Source organism: Glandiceps talaboti, chromosome 4, assembly GCF_964340395.1.
Source record: "Glandiceps talaboti chromosome 4, keGlaTala1.1, whole genome shotgun sequence".
In the NCBI taxonomy this organism is placed as follows: domain Eukaryota; kingdom Metazoa; phylum Hemichordata; class Enteropneusta; family Spengelidae; genus Glandiceps; species Glandiceps talaboti.
The window spans coordinates 16,059,229-16,073,953 of record NC_135552.1 but is presented as its reverse complement, the minus strand read 5'-3'; the positions used below and the strand labels follow the sequence as shown (position 1 = coordinate 16,073,953).

At 36.6% G+C, this 14,725-nt stretch overlaps 1 protein-coding gene across 1 annotated transcript; it reads right to left on the bottom strand.

Annotated features, from left to right (window-relative positions):
• Positions 1–5,935: 5,935 nt before the first annotated feature.
• On the bottom strand, positions 5,936–10,393 carry LOC144434586 (uncharacterized). The gene is made up of 5 exons (XM_078123057.1): positions 10,109–10,393; positions 8,418–8,479; positions 7,992–8,066; positions 7,219–7,352; positions 5,936–6,806 (listed from the first exon to the last, which is right to left on the bottom strand). The coding sequence occupies exons 1-5, from the start codon at positions 10,154–10,156 to the stop codon at positions 6,652–6,654; spliced, it is 474 nt and encodes a 157-aa protein (XP_077979183.1). The 5' UTR covers positions 10,157–10,393; the 3' UTR covers positions 5,936–6,651.
• Between the last annotated feature and the right edge of the window lie 4,332 nt (positions 10,394–14,725).

Genomic DNA, 14,725 nt, shown 5'->3' with positions numbered 1-14,725 from the left:
CAACAGCCAAATGGTCGCGTATATTGTCAAGATAACATCTGGGATTCATAGACAAGTGAACGAACATTCAAAAAATGTATGCAAACATGTCTAGCAACATGACCACGCCCATAGCAACAGCCAAATGATCGCGTATATTGCAGAGATAACAACACGGTTCAGTAAATGGTGAACAATCATACCTAGCGTGTATCATACCTAGCGTGTAAAAACTGTACAGTTGTGCTACAACGACATTGCCGCTATTTTGTTTAAATTGGCATCAGGAACCCAGTTGCCAGATGACAATTGTCAATAATTGCCCCTAATGTAAGTGATGGTACTACAGATTTTGCTGGTGTTAAAGCTCTTAGCACGTAGAGTAAATCAAACACCCATCAAATTTGCGACACATGTTCTAACATTTCTGGAAACTTAAGACAAACATCTGACAAACACAACGAGATGTCACTTCACCAATAGGAATATGCCGACGTATCTACTAACTATGCTATTTCAAATTTATACCAAATGTTGCGATAAAAAGACGATCTAACCTAGAATGATGACCGTAATCAATTATTTTACACTGAATTACTTCAAATAAATATCCAACTATTAACGTTATTCCTTTTGTAAATGTCTCGTGATAAGGCCTAAGAAAACTGTTTGGTTACGGTTACCGACCTTACCTAGTTTTTCACTGCCCACCCTGAACTTTGGTTTACGTATTCCAGAAAAAAAATTATGAAATCGCGAAAATTGTGAAGTCTCGCAAAAAATAGTGGATGCGGAAACTGACATCAACTTAAATAGACAATTTAAAACTGTTCTTCCAATCTGCAATGGTTGTACATCTGATGGGAAACAACCAATAACACAGAGACCATATGGAAAACAACGGAAAACATAAATGTCTGAACTAGACACTCACATAATATGAAAAAAATAAAACAAATTAAAAATAATACAAAATATCTACCCACTCCACCTATTCTAAAATTGAGCGACACAATTTTTTCAGGCCTAAGTAGATATACTGGAATACACTTAGTCATTAAAATGTTTGACGAAGAGCGTACATAGCTAGTGTGAAATGTACTCACTTCGAGTGAAAGCTTTGCAACATCTTTGTCAGATTCTACAATGAACTATTACGTCACCATATACATGTACAAACCCATGCTAAAATTTGTAAAAAAAACTCCGACTAAATCTTTTGCTGTTACTTTGTTCTAGGAAGCTCTCACCCTTTCCCAGTTAAAATCAATGAAAAAAATATGGGGTCACCACACTCATTTTTTAAATAGAGGCCAAAATTATATCAAACTTTCAGGGGTTTTTTAGAATCCAATATGGCCGCCGAATACTAAAGGAAAATAAAAGACTAACGATCTCCTCGAAAACAAGACCATCGTGGTCAACTCCAAAATTAGTTCTTTTTATTATTTCACAAGGGACCAGGAACATGCATGCTTTGGCAAAGTTTGGAGAAAATTGAAGAAATTTGGAAATTTGCCCTCGAGGCACTTTCTACTTTAAGTCCCAAGACCAAGTAGGAAAAATTAAATATCCAGATCACGTTAATTTATATTTCACTCGCTGACAGGAGTCTCAGAGCTTCTTCAGAAACCATGATAAATTTATCATATGAACTAAATTTCTTTTTCTCAAAAATATACCTATTTGATTTCACCATGGACAAGTTACAATAAAAGACTATTATAATTCTCAAGGCTGATTCGTGTGAGGTGTGGTCGTGGGGGCGTTAATCGTGTTCTATCATCAATCAGTGATATTCAATTTGCCCACGTACTTGATAAGTGTACATGTTAGATGTTACGTAAGGGTTGGAAAGGTGATGTGATAGAAATACACCTATTCTTTCACATAAAATTACACGGTATTCCGTTTTGCTTTCAAGGAGACCCCCCCCCCCATATGTACCTCCATGTTTTCATGTATGCAAATGTTTGATAAGGCGAATATAAAAAAAATACATTTACGTGTATTATTGTCATCACTCCCCAAATGGTTTTTAATTCACAACACTTCACTTAAAACCAATACTTGTTATTCTTATATTACCAGGGCAACAAGTGATTGATATCTATGGTCATTATCATCCAACTCTCAATATTTACGTCTTGCTCTCGCTCTCTTGCTCTCGCGCTCCCTCTTCCTCCTCTACCTCCGTCTGTCTCTGTTTCTCTGCCTGTCTCTTGTCCGTCTTTTTATCTGTCTCTCTCTGTCTGTCTCTCTCTCTCTCTTTCTCTGTCTGTCTGTCTGTCTGTCTGTCTGTCTGTCTGTCTGTCTGTCTGTCTGTCTGTCTGTCTGTCTGTCTGTCTGTCTGTCTGTCTATCTGTCTGTCTGTTTGTGTCCCTCCCTCTCTCTCACTCTCTCACACTCTCTCTCTCTCTCTCTCTCTCTCTCTCTCTCTCTTCTCTCTCTCTCTCTCTCTCTCTCTCTCTCTCTCTCTCTCTCTCTCTCTCTCTCTCTCTCTCTCTCTCTCTCTCTCTCTCTCTCTCTCTCTCTCTCTCTCTCTCTCTCTCTCTCTCTCTCTCTCTCTCTTGGGGCTCTTTGAAGGACAATGTATCACATTGAAGGATCTAGGCTATGTAAGAAATTTAAAGGCAAATATTTAAAATATAGTGAACCTTCGTCAATCAATGCACCGAACATACCGCCGAAAAACTAACCAAAGCTAAGCATTTTTACGTATTTGGCGCACGATGCATTTGGCGTATTTTATTACAACCAGGAGGGGATCCGAAAATGTTCCCCTGGCGAAAATAGAATCAACGGGTCTGTGAAAATAAACAATCAAACTATATTCAATATACCCTTAATTATCATGAATTTTTAATTAGGTTGACTGTTTCCTCTCCTGTTCATCAGACCTGTCGTATTCCCTGCACCCAGTCGGTTCAACACATTCAGCTCCTCCAGAATATAACGGTTTCCCCGGTCAGAAATCAGTCCAAAATGAAACAAGCGCTGGGAATGGCAGCCAAAAAACAGCTACTGCTACCATGTCTGCTCCACCTATGTACACACCACCACCACCACCACCACCACCTCCTCCACGGCAGTACGAAGATGTGTCTGTTTGCGGGGAAGCTAAGCATCAGGATGAGTGGAAAATCGACGCCCGTCCGCCAAATGAGGATGATTGCTGCGGACACAACTGATATATATATATATTCACTGAGGGAAGAAACCAGTATCCCTATAGATAACTGATTGAGATTGTCTAAGTTATACTTGTTAGTATAGTTCAACCGAGATCGATGTGATCGATGTGATGTGTAAATTGAAATTTATTTCCGAGTGAAGTAGTAAAAGTATATGTTCACAGTCCAAAATATGTTCTACATTGTTGGGGAGTCTTCAATTAATTGTAGTTAATATGTAATATAGGAATAGGCCAAAAAGGTTATAGCCTTTCAAGTATACAAAAAATCATTAGGCAGTGGTCGTTTGATTCACACAAGCACTATTCCCATGCTAAGAAAACACAACACACAAATTTGTGACACGAGATATGTTTCAGAATGTGATAAAATATCAATATTATTAACATATTTGGCCACGGATGATATGTGAAAGGGGTAATAAAATAAAACGGGTTTCTAGGACCGCGTAAGTCCATGCCATGCACCGCATTACGCAACGTTTGGTGAGAATTTGTCATGATAGTGTAGTGTGAAATAGTGTCACCTTAGGCTTAGCACAGAGTGTATGAATATGTATTTACATAAGTTATCTTTGTGATTTCAATTCTTATTTTGTTCTCGTCAATTCAACACAATTTTTGCAAATCCATATTTCTTTATCGAGCCAGTCAAACTTCTCACATTTTTCACTGTGAAAAGAACAATACATTTGCCATCTAATATAATTGCAGTGGCTATCTACATTTACATAAATATTTATAACAGTACACATTATTTTCATACAGCCTTCAGTGATTGGCTTAGATCGTGTCACGGTGTTTTGACTATGGAAAGAATAGGTATCCGAGAATGTGTATAATATACTATATTCAAACACAACAAAATACTGTAATGTCCATATTATATCCTCTATTGTGATAATGGTCGTATAATCTCTAATATGTGTAATATTTTAAAATAACATAAATGTGATAGTTATATATCTGTATTTAAGTGATCAAGAGGTAAACTCGTTTTATAATAACGTATATTTATTGCTTGATTATTTTTTTTTGTAAACAAGGGTCATAGTGGTCAGAAATATAAATTCAAGTTTAAATTAGCCGTAGATTTGACGGCCATATGAGCGGAAAGGTTTTTGCATGTGATTACAAACATTACTCTGATATGCCTGGAATTTAAAAAATAATGAGTTGTACGGTACATGATTCTATAGGTACAATGAAATCATTTAATGTGTAGATTAACGTACCTTGGACGGCGTCTCAAAATGTTATATATTTTTCTACTGGCAGAGAGGCGAGGGGGTCTAGATTGAGAGAATCGTCGTTGGGGGAGCTCTTTTTAATCACTCGATCACAACTGCATGTTGACCATACTAATCATTGAGTCAAAGAAGACTGTTCTAATGTGGGTACACTGTTTTGTTACTTATTGTTCATGAAATGTAATATGATGTAGAGTAATAAAAAAGATTAAAAAGAAGATTGAATTGTCTTGAATAACTATATATATTGTGACTCTTTCTTTGGACTGGAGCTTTCCAAGTTTCATAGCCTTTCCGATGAACTGATCGGCGGTGATGACTTCATACTGCAGAGTTACTTACTGCTTGGTCTTTCTATGTGCCTTTATAAACATCAATACAGTCAATCAATATACATGTATTAGTATATACAAAATTGTCGGTTTGTCTTTGAGTAAGTCAGTCAGCTTGTCTGTCTGTCTGTCTGTGTCTTTTTGTCCTGGTTGTCTAGATCTGTAAACCAGCTTATCTCTCTGTTTGTTTGTCTGTCTGTCCGTCTGCCTGCCTGCCTGGTTGTCTGGATCTGTCAACCAGCTTATCTCTCTCTCTTTGTTTGTTTGTTTGTCTGTCTGTCTGTCTCTCTGTTTGTTTGTCTGTCTGTGTCTGTCTGTCTGTCTGCCGTTTTCTTTCTTTCTATCTTTCTTTCTTGATATCAGTTTTGGAAAGTAAATAGTCTGTATCTCCTCGTAAGTCACAGCGTCTGTCTGCTTTTCGGTACTATGTCTGTCCGACCTCGTCTGTTGTTGTCGTTCTTTAAAAAATAAACCATGTACTTGAATGTTTAAAATCATATTTATTCATTTATTTATTTATTTATTTATTTATTTATTTATTTATTTATTTATTTATGTACAACAATTTACAATTATAAGTATTGGAAAACTAATAAGACGTAGGAAAAAAACAGTCTCTGTAGAAAAAGTTATACAAACATTTCAAGTATATTTATACAGTCTTTTCCATCGTAAAGGTTCTCAATAGTTCAATGTGTACGATTTGATTTCATATCAAAAGAACAGTTTACTGCGATTGTGTAGATTTAGAGTCGCAAATTTATTCTGTTAAAAAAATCTATAATCGTTAAGTTGACCTTACTTTATACTATACTATCAGTATCTCCCTATTTTGTAACGGAAAGGAGGTTTGCTTGTAAACGTACGTTTTGTTACACCCTTTGTTCGAATCCCATTGTCTTGGATTATACGGCTACCTTTTTAGAGGAGGCACGGGGATTAAATTTGAATCTTTCCTCGTCGTTCATGGTCAGCTTTTCCTATGATTCTGGCAGGCAAATGTTTAATAGCTCCCCAACGCTATTCCAATTTGGACGTCGACATCAACCTTTGAAAGCAGAATGCAACTAATTACTCAGCGTCATTGGTATACTAAGTAGTTCATTTACATTTTTTTGAAATTTAATTGCTTATAAAAAAGTACACCTGGATACCGAACACTAATTAAATACTATTGTCGTAAATCGCTGTCTACGGATGAATTATCCTAACCGAATCTAAGTAAATATCATCGTCATAAATCACTGTCCACTTTACGGCAATGTTCATTGTCGTTCATCGGAAGAAGATAATTGTGATTACAGCATAGTAATAACAAAAATAATTATAAGTTCACGTATATAGTACACAATTCATTTAAAATTATATTATACTTATATACCGTTTGAAGTAACTTGAACCGTATTAAATCTGTGCGTTGGTACATCAAAGTTGTCTAGTATATTTACGTTCGTATAACAGCATTGCCTTAACATTCCAATATGGCGTTCGTCTGCGTTCACAATTTTGATACCCTGTCTCTTTGTGCGTCGGTATCCATTTTTTGTACTTATTTGTTGCCATTCAACATAAATTATACGTCGACTAAAGTGAACACTTAGGCCGATCTTTGTGAACATGCAGTTTCGGCGATACACCTCTTTGGGGGGGTTCTATATGTTAAAAAGTTTGTTAAACTTTGATTGTCCCGCATCGGATTTATACGACCATTTAATTAAATATACGTATATCGTCCATGTAAATGTCTCAATTTTGCTATATCATGGATTTCAGGACCTCGGTTATATTTCAGCTGCATCACGTCATTTCACATTTCATAAAAAACAAAGTAACAGAATTCATAACGTTTGGAGACAGCAGATTGCGATAGTAGTCTTCGAGTGTAAGAATCCGTGATTTACTGCCACCCATAGGGTGGGGCTGGAGAGTGTGATCTCGATGGCTGCATTCCAGTGGACGGATAAGTTGGATACATTGGTGGAGGATACCCTTGCTGTGAGTAGGGCGGTGGTGGTGACGTTCCTGGGTATGGCGGGGGCTGAACAAGATGACCTGTTGATATTGAAACGCAATATTAAAAGTTATACTCATTCCTATATCCACAATAATCACTACAAAGGTAATCATGTTGTCTGTCTGTCTGTCTGTCTGTCTGTCTGTCTGTCTGTCTGTCTGTCTGTCTGTCAGTAGGTAGGTACACGAAATTTGATGTGTGTGTGTGTGTATGTATGTATGTATGTATGTGTGTGTGTATGTATGTATGTATGTATGTATGTATGTATGTATGTATGTATGTATGTATGTATGTATGTGTGTATGTATCGTATGTATGTATGTATGTATGTATGTATGTATGTATGTATGTATGTATGTATGTATGTATGTATGTATGTATGTATGTATAATACATGTATATGTTTGGCGAGAGTGTACGTTTTCGAGCATCGATAAACACATGACGTACCTGATGGTGGTGGGGGTGGAACTGATGACGAGATGGTGTTGACAGTTGTAATACGATTCTGACGGAGTAATTTCTTTCGATAGCAAAGTCCCCCGATAGTGGCACAGGCCAGTATAGAAAAGGCGAGGCAGATCCTATATGGATAAATAACACATGTCAGTCTTGAAAATAGTTTGAATTCAATTAATGCAATGTATCTGTCAATGATATGCATGGATATGGATGAATGGATGGATGGATGGATGGATGAATAATCTGGTATCACAGAAACAGTCATTGACACGTGGACAGCACGATAAGAACACTGAGCATATTTACAGTAAACTAACCTCAGATAACATTGATTATCACACCAGACAAACACTCAAACATGCAACAAGGAATAAAGAGCTAGAGTTCTCTTTTATACATAAATGACCCAGTAGATGGGAGATAAAGCAAATTTTCGTGGTAACTGATCCCTGCTAATAATGAGATTAGGGGTGTTTTAATTTAGATAAGAGGAGAAGAGTGGACAAGGTGTCGTTTATTTAGTCAATAAATAGAGAATTATATACAGCTGAAAAAGAGCAAAGTAGCCAGTTATATCACCACAAAACTCAATGAGTCTATTGATCAATATCACACACACACACACACAATAAGTTTTATTTCACCACAAAAATGAATCATTCAACCAAATAATAAATCGATCGATCAATCGATTAATCAATCAATTTCATGCTCGCTGATCCCTGTGAAAATACCACAAATTATAAACATTTCTAACTTACCAAAAATACCACAAATGATAAACACTTCCGGTATAGCAACACGAACTTCCACAGCAGCTTTGATCATGTTCACAACTGAAATAAATTGTAAAGGTATATTGGCGTATCTTTCTGGAAATTCAATATATCAAAAACAAAATTAAAACAATAAAAATAAACTAAAACTCCATGTAGTCTATATTGAATAAAAAATAAACGCCTCTCAGAGGCCTAAACAATCGTGGCTGTTACTGGTCGAAAGAGGCAGGTCGAACCCTACAAAGCAAGATGCACCTGACGTCAGCGTTGGTTGTAAACAATCACGTGATTGTTTGTTTATCAAAACCGTATTGACAAAGTATATGCATATACAGTGTAGTAACATAGGCCATTGACACTCCACCAGTTCTATGCATAAACAATGGAAGCTATGAACTGTACACTTACTAGTGATATGTATAGGTGTCCCAAGTGGCGTCGTAGTAATAACACATTCGTGCATGTACCTCCTGTAAAGAAAATGTAAAGTTAAGCACACACACACATCATCCAAATTCTGTTGTGGAAATGTTATCCAATGCACATGATAAATTTGATTTTGAAAAGAAAGAGTATAATTTTGACATAACAGTATTCAACTTTGATTATACTCATGAATGTATAAGGGGAAACACACTGACTTTACCCGAATACATCCATGATTATACACAATTGAATATCTATCAAAAGATGAGATGATTATTAATTAATCGACATCGCCATCTGTGTTCATTTATACCTGTAATCATGACTTTTGTTTTTATCGAAGTAAGGGCTATGTTCGTCCTGCCACTAAGTTCAAATTACATGACAGTTTTAAATTATAAATATCAATATAGATATGTCACAAAATACACAATTTATTAATATTTTTTGTCGATTGTATAACAACAACAATGGAGAATCCCATATTTCACGAATGTGAGATCAACAGGTGGTTGGACCAAATGTATTCCTCGTTGTCCATGTAACTCAGACGACCAACACACTTATTGCTATCTGAGTCTATGCACTTTCTTTACAATTAAGTTGTTACGCAATGTTTAAGTGTACTGGTCAGCATGCAGTGGTATGTTACAACATGGAACATACACATACTAGCACAGAGAGTCAAAGAATGTGGAGAATGTGGCTATCGCTCCCACACACCACTATGTACACGTAGTGGTTGGGTGATAGTGTCACGATTGTCTACATGTAATGATAGGGGGGGAGTGATGATAGCCAAAATCTTCATACACCTCGACTCTATTCTTATGTACACATACCGGTAAAGTCAATGTGTTCTTATTGTACGACTATATCTTTCACGTTGACACGTCAAATATTACCAAGAGTCAAAATAAAATTGTGTATGGATTCAACATGACTATATCGTAGCGTTGTTATTGTTATATGAATATGATATCCGACCAGAAACCATGTCAATATTCCGTTGATAATTCCCAGGTCCATAAACAGACACTAGAGCTCTATCGGTCTGTGGTCTATGATGGTGCAACAGTATTTTTAATTATGGATACAATATCGCATGCGATCTTTCGACAACATGTGTAGTATGTTTTGCACTTCTTTATGGACCAGACATGGAGGTAAATGTCTTTCTAGGTTCTACCCCCCCCCCCCCCATGGACTGGACAAGTAATCCTAGGTTCATTCATTCGTTGGAGGAGCCTCTCTCCAACGTCTATGGTTAGTTTATTGAATAAGATGTGCATCGAGACCCGGGTCGAGACCATCTCACCATGACCAATACACTACACCTGTTACTTTTACTGTTATTGTCCCTGTTAATTGTTTGGCCGTTTGAAACGCAACTTGTCTTTCAGAAACACGGACTTTGACTCACAGGGATATTATAATACTAATGATTCCCTGCATGTTCGCCATCTTGAAAATAAGCAGGGCTGACACCAAGCAAATCATGTGCTGATACATGAACGTTTCCCATTTGTTGTGACACACATAAAGAACCAGTTCATTGAGCTCTTGTGAAACAGGAGACTGGCTATATAAAAAATACCATGATTATAAAAAAAACACAGTAACATAATATTTTCACGTGGCCTTGGCCAGCAGGAAAATGTAAGGATACTAACCGGTAAGTACAGCATCGCCGTCGACACGAACAGAAACCTGGCGACCATTTTTACAAGGAAATAGTGTCACAGTTGTTTCTAACAGTTTCCAATGTGCCTCAATTTCCGCCTTCTATTGACACTTTGTGAAGTGACCATAGTTCGTCGTCGATGCGTGGTTTGCCTCGGTGTAATTTCTTGCTAGGTATGAAGCACTGCTTCCATTCGTACGTCTTCTAGAAACCAGGAATTCTCTAGTCTGCCACTATCGATTGGAATTTACACATTTTACAATCAATGTTATTGACACAATCCTGTGGCCACGGGCAAGAACAAAGGGTTACGTGATCGCAGCCATGGCAACCCCAAACAAAAGCTCGGGAAATGACCACGTCATACTTTGCATAATTAAGTCATTGATTGTTTGAGAAAGTTACGTCTTGCAAGGAACCTGACAGACCGTATATGAGCCCATGGATGTGTTAGGGGAGACATCCATGATGAGACCGTGAATTGATACGTTTTATACTTCTTATTCTTGCACTACATTTTTTTTTCATCAAGATGGTTTTTCACGACATTCAACAATAAAGATAATCACAGGCTTGTAAACTTTTTGACTTTCGCGGCGTTTCTTGAACCGATACGGCATAGGAAATTAACGTATATGCGAATATTTGCTCTGTTGTCATTCTAATATCTGTTTCTCTTCTTTTTTTCTTTTTAAAAAAAACTACTTTTATGTTCAATAAAGAGCATGAATTACTATAAATATTGGGTGAATTGTACTGGTCAAATTGAACCACTCCCAGCCGAATTGAACCGCTCCCAGCGCTAGCGAAGCCAGTGAAAAGAAACTCCAAGCCGTAACATTTCGTATTTCGCTAGCTTTCCAATGCTTGTCTTTGGCATTACAACTGTATCAGAAATCTCTTGTTCAAAGAGCACACATGCAGTATTACAATTAATCTGTACTACCACAGACCATAGATGTATTAGGGAGACTAAATGCACAGACCCTCTACCCACCACCTACATATCTATCCGTTCTGTAAATATACAGTCTAAATACCATAAGCTAAATGGTGAATGTTTACAGAAGGGGGTTGAAGTATGTCACTGTATGAAATACCTCAAACAACCAGAGATAATATGGAACTCTTCAAGTTCAAAGCTGGCGTCAATACGAGACTGTACAACCAACCACAGACAAAGGAGTCTGCCGGTGAGGCAACCCAGTAAATTCTATACCAATCTATAACACGTGTGTATATAATTTAGCCATGTTTTATAAATGACATGCAAAGATTATGGGGTTCGTGCGATAAGATGTTTTTTTTTTCATTCCTCTCTCAGAAGTATCTGTATTTTACTTAATACGCCATATAATTACATGTAGTATATTTCAATTAGTTTTATAGGACCATAGATTATATTAGTTCCTTGGAAATAAATTCATCCCATATTACTAGTATATCATATCATGTATCATGTATCATGTATCATGTCATGTCGTATCGTATCGTATCGTATCGTATCGTATCGTATCGTATCGTATCATATCATATCGTATCGTATCATATCGTATCGTATCATATCATATCATATCATATCATATCGTATCATATCATATCATATCATATATCATGTCATATCATGTCATATCATGTCATATCATGTCATATCATGTCATATCATATCATATCATATCATATCATATCATATCATATCATATCATATATCACTTCATGTCGTGTCATGTCATGTCATGATCATGTAGATGTCTCAAGTTCTAAATGATGACAAATAACTTTATAAACTATCACCTGACCGGAAGTATTGCGTGAATTTGTTCACATACAACGTGATACGTCGTCGACAAAATCTGTATTGATTGTTCTTACCCCGTCTATCGATTTTATGTTTGTTCTATAATCTGTTAAATTGGCCAGGTTCACTATTTGTACATATCGAACATACTGCCAATAGGGTGAGACTTTTCATCGTTTCATCGTAAAAATGGAAACCTCGCCAAATGGATAAACGTTCTTGCCATTATGGTGACTACTTTGAATTTACCATATGGACTGGTATGGATTGTGCTAGCAAGCGTACAGGTCAGTAAACATGTCTGTCACATGTTGGATAAAGTTTTCTGACAGTGCACGTTACATATTATTGCGTTTTGATAATCATGTTGTTGATAAATAAGGCTGACAAGTCTCCGTGGTTTGCTTAATTGCCTTGTTTTGAAGAAACCAGGCAGTTTATACGCTCAATGACTCACTGTAAATCACCCACACTAAGTCATGGTCTTGCTTTTTACTGACCACAAGTTCGTCATAAAGATTTCACATGGAGAAAAAATAGTGTACGTCGAGTACGTCTTCCTGAGAAAAATTGAACTAATAGTTTGAAAATTACGGGAAAAAAATCATAATGATGGGACCTCAAAACATTATTTCCACCCTTGATATCATTTTATTACCAATATTTTGATAACCACGAGGGGAAAAAACGGTGCAATTTGACGCTTTCTCGTCTACATCTTAAAAAAAGAAACACCAATCGATAGCAATTCAGCATCCACATACATGAATTGTTTATGATCTCCGCCATTTTGTTTCTGGTTCTGGTAGCTAATATATGCAAGTACGCTTCTGATTCTTTTGGGAAGCATAAATGCAAATTTTTAAAAATTCTCGATTTGTTTCAGGTTCATGGAATAAAAAATTGCGAATATGAAGATGAACATCTATCTGTACAATACACGTAAGTTGAATGAAAGTATATCAAAAGTATTAATGTAAAATACTTGCGACTTTAAGTTTTGCCGGTTCCAGAAAGCTTACGTAAAGGCACGAACTTTAGTTTTGTTGTTGTTGTTGTTGTTGTTGTTGTTGTTGTTGTCGTCGTCGTCGTCGTCATCGTCGTTGCTGAATTTGAATTATATTTAATTAAAATGCAGATATTTGCTTTCCGTATATCGAACATATAGACCACAAACGTAAAATATATTTAAGTTTTGTATATAACAATTACGTATATATCTTTAGTGTCCATATGCACTCAAGACTATATAGGCTATGGATCGACTGTGACAGGAAAAAAAAAGGTATTTTATGTGGGAGGGGGAGGACTCTGTGCAGCTGCAGATGTGTGAAGCTTTGGTGTAATTTCACTGAGAATATCCGTATAGCGACATGTCTGCTTTGTATGTACATCATATGCTGGGTAATATATATCTTGACGTATATAACACGCAATTACAAACAACTCTTATTTAGACATTTTTATTTTACCCGACTCCTCTGATTGCAAAAATAGATGAATCATGTGCTTTGTGTGTTTTTATTTGCCTTTGGGAAGATAGCAGTTGACGTAAGTGATGTGGACAAAACATTTCTTGCATTCTCTGTGAAAACTAATATAAGTGTTGAAACGTCACTTTGCAATGTTTTTAGCATCTACCATACCTCCTGGTTATTTTCATACTTAGGTGTTCCGACGAAGAATACTGCTGTGGTGCCGAGTGTTGTGATTCGTCAAACGAAACTACTATCGTTGAACTCTGGTACTTTTGGTAAGTAATGACGTCATTACGATAATTTTAACCCAGCCCATGCTCTGTTATTGGACGAAGTCTCAGTCTTCTGCGGTGAACAAAATCATCCTTTATCTGTCAGTGATGTTTAATTTAAAGAATTTAGTTCACGTCACGCGAACTGTTCGTGAACGTGTACAATAGCGTGACTGACATAAGGGACGATCGTACATTGTCGCACAAGCTCAACAAACAAACATCGTTCGTTTTAGGTCAAAACCCCCTCCCCTCCCCCTAAACGAACGTTCACAAGTGCGACATCACACGTTTATATATGATGTAAACTATGATAAAAACTGTAGCGTTCACACCACTATGATCAGTGTAATATAAACACATGGTTGTAAACACATTAAAATACTACCAGAAACCCTGCTCCATATCTCACATTTGAAGTAAGTTTTTATCAACTTACCAACATCTCAGTAGTAAATACAAAAGCTGTTATCATTGAAATTCGAAATTTGATTAGAAATTTGGTTGCTGAAGTTCAGCAATGGCATTGACGCGAGACCCCCTTCCCTACCTCCCAAACGAACGAAATTCGCTTATTGAGTTTGTGTGATATTATGCTATCGTCTTTTAAACTAAGCTGTAGACAAGCAAAATACTTTTGTATTTGCTGAACTTTCATAGACGTCAAATTTCAGTGGCCATGAAACACTGGCAAACTCTTTTCCTCTTCTGTACGTGAAATAAATTGTCTTTTAAGTTTACAATGGTGGGTTGAAATCATATAATGGTGCACGTGTTCTCTTCATAGGTTGTGTATTGGTGTTGCTATAGTGATATGCTGTGGCGTAAGTGGCTTTCTTTGTGGACGAACATACAAACGACGGAAGGGCGGAAAGAGAAGGAAGAACAAGAAAAAGAAAAAACACAACAAATCCAACAAGAAGACAAAACCTACCAGTGAGTTTTTTGCATTATATCTCACAAAATATATTGGTCAAAACAATCTTAGTTTTTAGGGTATTCTCGACTTTTTGACCCTCTGGCATTTTATCGTGTATTTTAAATTGTTCCGTCGTGGA